Here is a 12,231-nt window from a genome sequence, read left to right as displayed (position 1 = left end):
TCCCCAGGTTAGGAATCCCACAGCCCCACACACGCCCTCTCAGCCCTCCCTGTGCCGGGGCAGTGAGGGCTGCCAGTGAGAAGCAGGGATCAGCCAAAAACAACCCCTGACACGCAACAAGGCCATTTTGCTAATTATTTCAGTTTTCAATCTCCAGGTGAGGTGGCTTGCTAAGGCTAATAATTGCTTCAGTTGGATTTTATCTGGCAAATGAATCAGTTAATAAATGACTTCGCTGCAGGGGGACAGACGTTGCAGCCGTCTCCTTAGTTAGGGACTGGAAAAAACAGGGAAGGAGCACAGCCCACAGGATTTCCACAGCCCCACAGTGCTGCCCCTGCAGCTGTGGGGTGTTACAGGGAGAGAGCGCCAAAGCAGAGACCACCAGTCTGCCGGGGTGCCGAGCCATCCTTGGGAATGTCTGCAGCAGCCCCTCGTGGGAGGGGACAGCACTGAGCCCTTCTCTCCACGCAAAGCTCTGGGGACTCAGTTTTCCTCACCGGTACCTCCAATAGATGGCAAAGCTGAAAATTGGGAAAGGCAACTTGGAAAATAAAGAAGTCATCGCTTCAACACAGAAAACATTGAATTTCTATTTACTGCCCATCATGGGTGTTCTCTTCTGTCAGCAATACTGCAGGTGAGCCTTGGGAACAGCAGTACTGGGGGCTTCAGGTCTCCTTCCTCTCATTCCTCTGTCCCCAGGGTGGCTTTGATGGCTGAGCCAGCTCAGATGTAAAAGCCCAGTCCTGTGGGGTCCCCTTCTCCCAGCCCCCCAGCAGAGCTGGAGGGGGTCCCACCACAGGAACCAGGTCTGGAGCAGGGTGGTGGGAGGGCTCAGGCTCTTCAGACAGGCTGTGGGAAGGGGCAGGAGGGGACTGGGGGTACAAAGAGAAGGACAGGAAGCCCCAGGTTCAAGAGGAGCTGTATGGGATTCCCCAGGGGCCTGCACCACCATGGAGTGAGGAGCTGGGAGCAGGTGGCTCGGCAGTCGAGGTGGAGCAAGCCAGGCGAGGGGCAGCGGTCAAGTCCTCCTCTTCCCTCGCCATGCCAGTGACAGGCCAGCACACGGGAATGCTGTCTGCAGGTCCTCACGGAGCTGGGGGGAAAGAACAGCCATCAAACTGTGCCAGAGGCGCTTCCTACCCACTGTCCCCACATAGAAAGGGCCTTATCCTGGACTATGGCAGCCAAAGGAGGGTCTCCCTTCATCTGAAAGAGCTCTGGATGACATTCAATGCAAGATGCAGCCATTCCCCTCCCTGAGTCAACCACAGCTGGCAGATGCAGAGTGGGATCCCCTCCTGCACACCTCACCTTGGACAACACCAGCTCCTGCACCGTGGTGTTCCCCAGGTCCAGAGGGGTGGTTAGCCGCAGCGACAGAAAGAGGTGAGATGCACCTAGGAATTAAAACCAGGCTCTGGTTATTGCCCTTGAACCCTGGGCTGTGCCAGAGGACCTGCGGGTCTCTCCCCAGGGGTGCTGGCACAGACACGGAACATCCTCCCAGGTTAGTTGTGTCATGGACACACTACACTGTCACAACAAGCCCCTCACTGTACAGCAAACCCCATGTACCCCAAAGCATCAGCACCTCCACACTGAGAGCACAGCAAAAGGAGTGGGCTCCAGGACCCCCTGCACTGGCCCCAGGCACCGGTGCTGGGGGAGGTGATGCCCACGGGCACTGCACTTACTGGTGTTGGATGAGCCAGAGGGGCAGGCTGGCGGCAGCGCTGGCAGCTCTGTAGGCGTGCTGAGGGTCGTAGCCTCTGAGGTCTGGGCTGAGCTGGTGGCAGGGGAAGAGGGCTCAGTGCCTGGGCAAAGCAATGTTAGGTTAGTGCTGTCTGCTCCTGCAGCTGGGGACAGGCCTAGGTGAAGCCACCCAAGTACATGGGGTTCCTATGGAGATTTTTCACCCTGACCATGTCCCTGCCTTCAGGTGCCCCCCGACTGAACCCTCCAATGGCTGCACTGGGGGTCCCAGATACTGTCAGGGTACCTGGAGTCAACTCCATAGTTGAGGGGAAGATGTCAGGAGTGGTCCTATCTGGGTAGCTTGAAGACGGAGTGCTCATGGGGTCTGATGTGCTGATGACAGGGCTGGCTGTGGTGTCTGTCAGGGTTGCCAAGGACTCTTCTGTAGATTCGGCTGAATCGTCTGTAGTTGTGGTTGGAGGAGGCACAGTGGGAGGTGAGGTGTTGCCTGTCTCTGTGGACTCCTGTGGGGTGGAGGCTTCTGTTTCAGGGCTGGAGGAAAGGAGGGTGGCTGTGGTGGTGGAGTCAGTGGTAGGCAGCAGTGTTGAGCTCTCCATGGGTGCTGAGGAGGTAGGCAGAGCTGGGGACACAGTTGCTGTCACACCCATGGCAGTGGTCTCTGCAAAGAGTTGGGACAATGAGATGCACAAGGGTTGGTGGTGAAGGGCTGAGTCCATGGCTATGCTGCAGCATCACCACCACAGTGAGCTCCCCAAGGAACTCAGAGCTGCACATCAGCCATGGAGTATTGGGAGGGGGAGTTCACTGTCCTGCATGGATCAAACACACAGATCTCTTCAATGGGTATCAGCCAGGCAGACCACATAAATCCCCAGCCTGACAAAGCAGGAACAAGCCATGGCCATTGCTGGTTTCAGGGCAGAAACACCTCTAGGCACCAGTCCTAAGACCCATTCCACCATCTTCACCCATCCCTGGAGGAAGTCAGACAAACCCGTCTGACAGGAAGAGCCAAGCAGGAACTGGTGACCGTGAGACGGTCTGGAAGTGCAGCAGCAGCAGTTTAAACAAACCCTCTGTGCTGCAGATAGTCAGGAACTGATAGCAGTGGGTGTAAATAATGGCAGCGGGGGGAAGCAGCCCCACAAAGGAACAAATCCCAGCTTGCAGCTCAGGATGAGCCGATAGAGACGTGCTGTGACCCACAAAAGCTCTGGGAGGGAGGGGCTGGGGCACAGGAGGGCCCTTCTCTCTTCCACTATGGACTGTACTAGAGCAGTGTGCTGTCCCCAGAAAAGCCCAGGGATCTGTAACCCTCTCCAAAGGACAGGCAGGACAGCCTGGCTACCTGGACCTTTGTCAAGGGGTGTCTGTGAGGTGGTGGCTTTGGGATACCAGTCTGGATTCCCCAGTGATCCCAGCACAAACCCAGTGAGTCTGGGGCTCTGCTTGCACGAGGATGGGAAACCGAACCACAAGCTGCCATCTGCTTTCAGCCAAGCCAGCCAGAAACTTCCAAAGCCCCTGGCAGCCATGCCCTCTCTGCACACAGCAGCTGGTTAAATAAAAATACAGAGAAGGGCAAAGGTCTGACCCTAGGTCTCACCCTTGCCAAGTGAGCATCTGCACAGAAGGGCATCATCCTCACAAAAGGAGAAGCAGCAAGTCCACCTTTTCTTCCCATTTAAGAAGCAGGAAACAGCCCCCACAGCATTCCACCCCCCTGCACCCCACAGGTGCCACCTCTCCACCCTGGGGAATGATGCTCCCCGCTCACCACCCACCCTGCAGAGAGCATCGCACCCCACTCAGCCCTTACCCAGAGCCAGGTGCAGCACGGCGAGGCAGGTGAGGCTCAGCAGCAGCAGCAGCAGCAGGGGCCAGAGCAGGGGCAGGGCCAGCCCTCCTCTCTGCCCAGCCATGTCCAGGTGAGCAGGAGCTGACAAACCCCCACAGGCACTGCTCTGAGTGCTCCCCACAGCCCCAGCACTGGGGTTTCCAGGTCTCCTTCACCCAGCAGAGGAGAAGCATCCAGGTGGGTCCTTTTACCCTGCAGGTGCTGGCAGCGAGGCAGTGGGTTCCACCTGACACGGACACTCCCAGGGACTGGTGTAATGCCCAGCAAACATCAACTGCACGGCTGGACCCAGAACAGCCACAAAAAGTGGGTAGGACAGGCCACCAAGGCCACCACTACCACAGACCTGGCTCCTGTGGCTGTCCTCTGCCTGCCGTAGGGAGGGTCACAACAGAAAAAAGCCCAGGAATGCTCCAGGCTGCCCAGAACCCCACACTTCGCCACAGGGGTGATGTTTGGTGGTGGCTCCCAGCAACAACACCCTCAGGAGACAACAGCCAGCTCTGTCTGAGTGTGAGGAACTGGCCAAGAGAACAGGCGGCGCTCAGGAAGGGCGTGCCTCAGGCTGAGGGTTTGTCCCCTGGGCTGTCTGTGCAGGCATCACTTCCCCGTGTCACAGCGTATCACGGCCCAAGCGTACTGCTGACAGCTGGGGCTGCTTCCTTCTTCTCAGGGTCAGGGACAAGAGCACTCGGAGGCGCCTGCAGGCCCTGGGCCAGGTATTGGCATTCCACAGGCAGGCAGGCAGGCATGCTGGAGGATTGTCAGGGCATAGCCACCCTGCTGCTGAACAGCTGCATGGGGGCACAGGCACACAGAGGCCATCACCAGGGTGCTGGCACTCTGACGAGGTGCTCCCACACCATAGGCATGGGGCCAGGTGCAGGTACTCTGTGAGGATACAGTAGCTCTGCTGGGGTACAGGGACAGGAGTACATGCATGGCCAGGGGTACTGGGGCAGGGTACAGTGTCCCTGTCCTGGTTGAGGTGCACGGAGTGGGCTGTCACCAGCGTACATCTGCAGTCCCAGGATAAAGGCTCCTGCAACAGCTACCAGGATACAGCCACACTGACAGGATATGGATGCCCAGTAAGCAGCACTGCCAGGGGACAGCTGCCCAGGGGGACTGCTGGGGTACAGTCACACTCCTTGGGGTACAGGGTACATAGATTGTCCAGGGGGTGTGTACATACAGCCGCACAGCAGTACTGTCATACCACAGCACAGGTCCCCAGCCTGGGACCCACCCACTGGCCTACAGAGGCTGTGTAAGATGGGAGACCCTGTGGGGATTTACCACCCTGATCCTGCCCTCTGGGTGCCCTGTAGCTGCACTCACCTGCAGTGTCACTGGAGGTCTCTGGTTCTCTTGGGGTGGAAGTACCAGGGGTGGTCCCAGGGACCTCTGTGGTGGTAACAAGGGAGGTCATGGTGTCTGATGAGGTCGTCAAGGGCCCATCTAAAGTGTCTGTCACTTCTGGGGGGGTGGAAGAAGAGGTGGTGCTGGTCCCTGGGGATGTGCTGCCAAGCAGTGCGGTCATGGCTGGCTCTTGGTGGGTGCTGGTGCCAAGCGTGGTGCCCACCCCAGTGGAGGAAAGAAGAGTAGACGTGGAGGGAGGCAGCATGCTCATTTCAGCTCCAAATGAGCTGGCAGCCAGGGCTGTGCTGGTCCCCACAGATGTGAAAGTGGTAGTCTTGTCACCGATGGGTGTCATGGCCATGGAGGTTGGAGTTGGCGTGCTGGTGGTCGGGAGCCCCAGCCCTGCTGGGGTACTGCTGGTGGTGGGTCCCAGCCCAGGTGACACAGGAGTGCTGTGAGCTGTGCTGCCCCTTGCCTGTGGTGTGGTGATGTGGTAGGCTGCCAGGCTGCTCTGCTGAGCTGTAGAAGCACTGGATGTGAAGGCATCCATTGGCATCTGTGGGGTGGAGGTTGCAGGAGGAGAGGAAGTGAAGGTGGCTGCAGTGCTTGAGCTGGTGTTGGGCAGTGGTGCCATGGTCTCTGTGGGTCGCAAGGAGGTTGGGAGAGTCAGGGATGTAGGGTCTGTCATATCCATGGCAGTGGTCCCTGCAAAGAGATGGGAGACAGCACACAAGGGCTGTCAGTGAAAGGCTGGGACCACGCTATGCTGGGCAAGGTGCAATACTACTACCACCATGAACTGCCCAAGTCTTGCATCAGCCATGGATCGTCAGGAGTGGGGATTCCCTGTCCTGCATGGATCAAGCACGTGGATTCCCTGAATAGCAACGTGACAATCAGCCAGGCAGACCACATAAATCCCCAGCCTGACAAAGCAGGAACAAGCCATGGCCATTGCTGGTTTCAGGGCAGAAACACCTCTAGGCACCAGTCCTAAGACCCATTCCACCATCTTCACCCATCCCTGGAGGAAGTCAGACAAACCCGTCTGACAGGAAGAGCCAAGCAGGAACTGGTGACCGTGAGACGGTCTGGAAGTGCAGCAGCAGCAGTTTAAACAAACCCTCTGTGCTGCAGATAGTCAGGAACTGATAGCAGTGGGTGTAAATAATGGCAGCGGGGGAATGCTTTGTGGAACTAGCCCCACAAAGGAACAAATCCCAGCTTGCAGCTCAGGGCATGTCCACGAGAAATCTGTTGCAGCCCACAAAAGCTCTGGGAGGGGGTTGAATGGTGCAGCAGAAGGGGACCTACAGCTGTAGTTCAAGGCACTCAGGAGGTACAAGCTGCAGGTTTATTCCCAGTGCTCCACTCAAGACTGCTCTTTGCATCAAGTGCAAATGTTGGGATAGCATTTGAAGTTCTCCAGGCCTAGTATATCCCAGTGAGGTTGCCATCTGGGCAGGGCCATTTGGTACTACTGGGCAAGTTGTAGCACAAAGGCAATGAGCCCAGCAAGGACCAAGGCTCAGCAAAGGGGTCCAGCTGAGCCTAAGGTCTTCTCTCCCCAGATGGAGACCCACATCAGAGGTAAAAGAAATAGAGCTTGTTGCTTGTGTTCTATAAAGCACTGCCGTGTTTGCTCACTAGGACAGAGATGTTGGAGAGCAAACAGCACTCGAAATGTTTCACTTCTGTGGGCAAAGTCACCCCAGGGCCACCCACCATCCTGGAGAATGGTGCTCGTCACTCATCCCCCCACCCCAGGGATAGCTCCACATACCACTCAGCCCTTACCCAGTGGGAGATCCAGCACAGCAAGGCTCAGCAGCAGCAGGGGCAGCCCTCCCTTGGCCCGACTCATGTCCAAAGCCAGCACCCCAACGCCTTGCAAGGTAAGAGACCTGAGGACACAGGGCGTGGGGAAGGTGCCAGCAGGGAACTACGCTGCCGAGTGATGGCTGAAGGTAGTTGGAGCTGCTTCCTTGTTCCCGGGCGGACGGAGGGGAGGCACCAGCGGGCACTGACACCCCTCCCGGGGCAGGTGCAGCGCCTTGGGCGCGCCGGGGACATCGGTGCAGCACCTGCGCCCGTGTGCGGGGGGCGGTCCCGGTCGTGGAGCCGCGCCCCTCGGGACGCGGCCACGCCCGTGGGCACGCCCTTCGCACACGCCCACGGCTTGTATAACACTCGGGTCTGCGTGGCTGCCGGGTATGGATCGGGGCCGGGGCCGGGGCCGGGGCCGGGGCCGGGGCCGGGGCCGGGGCCGGGACCGGGACCGGGACCGGGGCCGGGACCGGGACAGGGACAGGGACACCAACACCGTTATTCCCCGGTTCCCGAGGACCAGGGTGGGCAGGGGACCAGCATCCCCCGGGCTCTGGGGGCGGGCCGGGGCCCGGGATTCGCCGGGAGGGAAGCGCGGGCGCTCTGTACGGTCTGTTTTCCTCTTGCAGCGGCCGCACGCAGCCACGCTGCTCCGGGCGGTGCTGAGGATGCGGCGGGGACAAGGGAAGCGAAAGGCCGAGGTCACGGAGGTGCCGCACGTGTCTCGGAGGAGGACGGAGGGGGAGGAGGCGATACAGGAGGCCCGTCGGAGGGCGGCCCCGTCCGTTCGAGAGTTCAAGTACAACAAAAAGCGGGTTCGCCTTGTCTCGCAGGGCTCGGACCTGAAGGATGATGCTCGGTGCATCCTTTACTGGATGTGCCGGGATCAGCGAGTGCAAGGTGCGAACCAGCTGGTGGAAGGGGCTCCCATGGGTGGTAAAAGCGCTGGCCCCTTCCTTCGATAACTTTGGTGCTGGCCTCACTCTCTATAGGGCGTTCTGGGGGGAAACTTCCTGTGAAACCCCATCTGCATCCTGTCAGTGAAGCACCCTTCTGATGCTGCCCTGTGTACTTTCCCCCCAGATAACTGGGCTTTCCTCTACGCCCAGCGCCTGGCCCTCAAACAGGAGCTGCCTCTGCACGTCTGCTTCTGCTTGGTGCCCAAATTTCTGGACGCCACCATCCGCCACTACAGGTTCATGCTGAGGGGCCTACAGGAGGTAGCAGAGGTACAGCCAGGGGATGTCTGTGCTGGGTGGGACAGGGCTCCTGGGGAACAGGGGAGGCAGATCCATCCCTTCAGCAGATGGTGGTTGGGTGGGGTTGCAGAACCATGAACTATCCCATTTCCTTGTCACTGCAGGAGTGTGCAGAGCTGCACATCCCCTTCCACTTGCTGCTGGGCTATGCCAAGGATGTGCTGCCCACGTTTGTGGCGGAGCATGGCGTGGGTGGGCTGGTGACAGACTTCAGTCCCCTCCGCCTCCCCCGGCAGTGGGTAGAGGACGTCAGGGAACGCTTGCCAGAGGATGTGCCATTTGCACAGGTGGGTGCCAGCACTCTGGGAATGGAAAACTGGCTGGTGAGATGTGGGACAAACTTGTCTCCTGTGTCTTGCGCGCTAGAGTGACTTGAGCAGAGAGCATGTGTGTTGTGTTGTCAGGATTGTTTGCTTCTCACACCCTTCTCCGTGGCTTTGCTTCCCAGGTTGATGCCCACAACATCGTGCCCTGCTGGGTTGCCTCCCCCAAGCAGGAGTACAGTGCCAGGACCATCCGGGGCAAGATCCACGCTCAGCTCCCAGAGTTCCTCACTGAGTTTCCCCCTGTTGTTCGTCACCCACATCTGCCCCCCTGCCCAGCACAGGTACCAGCAGGAGATACTCCAGCCCATTCATGGGCAGGTCTCAGAGTGTTTCATAAGTGTTTTGTGATCCTGGGAGAGGTTGGCAGGGAATGAGGACAGTGACCTGCCTGAAGTCACACACAGGTGGTGTGATGATGAGGATGCCCTGGGGAAAGGGAGGTTCCTACCTCATTCATTCAGTTCCCACATCTCTGCCATGCAGAGGGTTAGTTAAAAGGAGGAGGCTGGCATGGACTGGGGACTTTGCTGGTTGGGGGCATAACATTCAGGGCAGCCCTTGCTGAAAAGATTCTGCAGATGCATTCACTGCTTGGTCGCCACCCAGCCCATTGCTTGGGAGGCATGTTATTCCAGCTTGCAGGTGGACCACACCGTGAAGGAGGTGGAGTGGGCAACCCCTGGCACAGCTGCAGGGATGGCTGTGCTGAAGTCCTTCATTGCAGAGCGGCTGAAATCCTTCAGCACCCACAGGAATGATCCCAACAAGGCAGCTCTCAGCAACCTGTCCCCATGGCTTCACTTCGGTGAGTGTCCCAGCTCTGCAGGAGGACTGAGCATTGTGGCTTGGACTGGCAGCCTGACTTGCTGCTTCCCCGTGTCCCCAGGCCAGGTTTCCACCCAAAGAGCCATCCTGGAGGTGCAGAAGCACCGGCGCAATTACAAGGACTCAGTGGATGCATTCGTAGAGGAGGCTGTGGTGCGGCGGGAGCTGGCTGAAAACTTCTGTTACTACAATGAGAACTACGACAGCGTGCAGGGTAACATCCTGGGTCATGTGGGCCATACTGGGTACCCAGCTGGTCACTCCAACTTGGCAGTCCCAGTTCTGCTAGGAGAAGGGCTGTGGGGGCACTAATGTCCCATCATTTGGTCTCTTCTGGAGGTAGGACAGAAGCTGACGAGTGCCCTCTTCAAGACTGGTGCCTCCAGGGCACAGTGCCCTCAGTAGCCTGGTTCTCAGGACCCTGCAGAACATGTTCATCTCTTGCTCACAGGTGCCTATGACTGGGCGCAAACCACCCTGAAGCTCCACGCCAAAGACAAGAGGCCTTATCTGTACAGTCTGCAGGAGCTGGAGCAGGGGACCACACATGACCCACTCTGGAATGCTGCCCAGGTACATCTTCCCCACAAAATGCTGAGCTTTTTTCTGAGGTGCGGAGGTGACCTGCCGTGGACTGGCCCTTATGGCTGTCTCCATCCCTGCAGCTGCAGATGGTCCAGGAGGGCAAGATGCACGGCTTCCTGCGGATGTACTGGGCCAAGAAGATCCTGGAGTGGACGCGCTCTCCTGAGGAGGCCCTGAAGTTTGCCATCTACCTCAACGACCGCTACGAGCTGGACGGGAGGGACCCCAATGGATACGTAGGCAAGCTACAGGATGGGGGCACAGGGTGGGAGGCCTTAGCTGTGATGGTCAAGGCTGCAGTGGGGGCTCTCTGCCAGCAACTCCAGCCCATTCTGCTTTGCACTCAGATCCCACTCGCTCTCCGGGTGCCTCCGAGCAAGGGGCAGAGCTGACACTGTTGTCCCTGTGCCCAGCAGGCTGCCTGTGGTCCATCTGCGGCATTCACGACCAGGGCTGGGCGGAGCGGCCCATCTTCGGGAAGATTCGCTACATGAACTACGCCGGCTGCAAGCGCAAGTTCGATGTGGACCAGTTTGAGCGTCGCTACGCCCCCACACACTCCCAGTGACCCTCTGTGCTGGGCAGATGTGCTTTGCCAAGCTTGCAGGGATCACCCTGGGATATTGAAGGGCTCACTGTAGCAGCAGCAAGCTCCAGGGTTTTGCAGGTCTTTGCCATCACCCACTGCTTGAGTTGCCACACTGGGGCAGCTGCTGGAGCCCTTTTGTTGCCACAAGTTTGCTGGCAGCTGTGAGCGCCCATCCTCAGCATGCCTGTGCCTGCCAGAAACCTTTCTATAACCAAGGCCTCAGGAGTAGCCCAGGTCACCATTGCTGCTGGTAACCACAGCTGAGATTTGGGCTGAGCAGGGTGTTTCTAGGGAAAAGCCCCCAGAAGAGGCTCTTTGTGGAGCCAGTGCTGGGCTGTCATCTTTCAACAGCTGTTTTAAAGTTTACAGTTTCTGTCACCTGTGTTGATGGTGTTTCTGGGGAGATGCACAACACTGCTGCGAAGGGAGAGCTGGGTGGCGTGGAATAGGGATACAAGCATGGACAGGGCAGCCAAGGTCAGGCTCCTGGGCCCCTCTGCCAGCAACAAAGGCAGGCTCTGGAAGGGGGATAGATATTACAGAGAGCTCCTCACTCAGTGGCCTGTACCTCCTGCCCTGAGTCTAGTGGGCAGTTTGCAGGGGCAGGCCACAAACCAGATGAATTAGTCAAGGGGTAGGGACAATAACCCCCTCCCAGTGACTGCATCACCAGCTGCATGAGCTGTCCCTTCCATTGCTCCTTGCCAGCACCAGCACTCCCTGCCTACCCCGTCACCTCGAGGTGGGATACACACCATTACCCCACATGAGACAATGTCACAACAGAACCAGACTCCTTATTCACGTAGTTTATTAAGGACGGCATTTTAATTGCTGTGCTGTGCAATAATAATTGTGAGGGCTCCAGCTGATGGCCAGGGCAGCCCCCAGCTCTCCCTCCCAGAGCTCCCTGTCCTGGCCAGTTCCAGTGTTAGTTGTAGTGGTCAGTGCTGGGCAGCAGTGTCAGTGCTGGGCACAGTCTTGCCCTGGAGACCTGTGCCAGGTTTGGGAGTCCTGCTGCTTCCACACACAGTCCATGGCAGAGGGTGGAAACCAAAATTAAGCCAGAATTCCTTCCCTCTTCTCAAAAAGTACTTAGTGCTTCTAGAAAGGGATCTGGGCAGCCTCTCAGCTGCTGTCCCATAACATTAAAGTGCTTCAAACAAAACAGGGTGGATGGAGGTGTGCTGCTGAGGCAACTCCAGGGAAGGGGCAGGAGGAGGGCTTGGGGACAGGCAAGACCAAGGCAGACCAGCATCTGGCAGCCCCAGGGCTTGCAGAGACAGAGTGAGCAGAAGAACAGCTGCTCTGCTGGGGAAAAAAAGCAGAAGCAAGACACAAGGCAGCAAAAACCCCAGGGGAGCAAGTGGGGAGCTGAACCCTGCTTTCAGGACTTGGCCAGGATGCTGCAGGCAGGGGAGAAATCAGCAGCCCAGCCCTCAGCAGCAAGGCTTGCAGCCACATCTCCTGGACCCAGCCTCTTCCCCTCTCCCCAACCTTGCCACCCCCTCAGGGACAGCCCATGAGGGGTCACACACCAGCTTCAAATCAGGGCATGTGCTCAAAGAGCCACTGCCCCTTGAGGCCTCCTGCCAGTGCCTTGCTCTCTGGTTCCTCAACACCCTCCTTGCACATACACAGGCCACACCATCCTTCCTAACACCCCACATCCCACCTGTGCTGAGGTGGTGCTGGACATGCCATGGCTAAAGCATCCCCCCATGATGCAGAGGCACCTCCTCAGCTGGGCACAGAGCTCACCTCGTCCCACTGGGTCTGACCCTGACCCTGTAGAGCTGTCACTTGTGGCAGGTGGCTCTGCATCAGTGAGGAACCAGTCCTTGGCAGCACCCCAGTGCCAAACCCCTCCCCCCGGGT

At 58.3% G+C, this 12,231-nt stretch overlaps 2 protein-coding genes across 4 annotated transcripts; one reads left to right on the top strand and one right to left on the bottom strand.

Moving 5' to 3' along the window:
• Positions 1-72: 72 nt before the first annotated feature.
• Positions 73-6,895, bottom strand: LOC128792690 (mucin-5AC-like). 2 transcript variants are annotated; one of them, XM_053951292.1, is made up of 6 exons: positions 6,740-6,895; positions 4,922-5,647; positions 2,006-2,380; positions 1,701-1,820; positions 1,318-1,403; positions 73-1,099 (listed from the first exon to the last, which is right to left on the bottom strand). In XM_053951292.1, the coding sequence occupies exons 1-6, from the start codon at positions 6,804-6,806 to the stop codon at positions 1,025-1,027; spliced, it is 1,449 nt and encodes a 482-aa protein (XP_053807267.1). In that variant the 5' UTR covers positions 6,807-6,895; the 3' UTR covers positions 73-1,024. The 2 variants fall into 2 exon arrangements, with proteins under 2 accessions (XP_053807267.1, XP_053807268.1); XM_053951293.1 differs by lacking the exons at positions 4,922-5,647; positions 6,740-6,895 and adding an exon at positions 3,542-4,102 and having other exon boundaries at positions 115-1,099.
• Positions 6,896-7,100: 205 nt separating this feature from the next.
• Positions 7,101-10,731, top strand: LOC128792689 (deoxyribodipyrimidine photo-lyase-like). Of its 2 annotated transcripts, none has more exons than XM_053951291.1 (10): positions 7,101-7,153; positions 7,399-7,669; positions 7,853-7,998; positions 8,133-8,315; positions 8,477-8,635; positions 8,961-9,159; positions 9,241-9,393; positions 9,631-9,752; positions 9,845-10,004; positions 10,181-10,731. In XM_053951291.1, exons 2-10 carry the CDS (start codon positions 7,438-7,440, stop codon positions 10,330-10,332), a joined length of 1,506 nt encoding a protein of 501 aa, XP_053807266.1. In that variant the 5' UTR covers positions 7,101-7,153; positions 7,399-7,437; the 3' UTR covers positions 10,333-10,731. The 2 variants fall into 2 exon arrangements, with proteins under 2 accessions (XP_053807266.1, XP_053807265.1); XM_053951290.1 differs by having other exon boundaries at positions 10,178-10,731.
• Positions 10,732-12,231: the final 1,500 nt, after the last annotated feature.

This window comes from Vidua chalybeata, chromosome 10, assembly GCF_026979565.1.
Source record: "Vidua chalybeata isolate OUT-0048 chromosome 10, bVidCha1 merged haplotype, whole genome shotgun sequence".
Lineage (NCBI taxonomy): Eukaryota > Metazoa > Chordata > Aves > Passeriformes > Viduidae > Vidua > Vidua chalybeata.
Note: the sequence above shows the minus strand (reverse complement) of the source record. Positions and strands in the feature narration are given on the sequence as shown.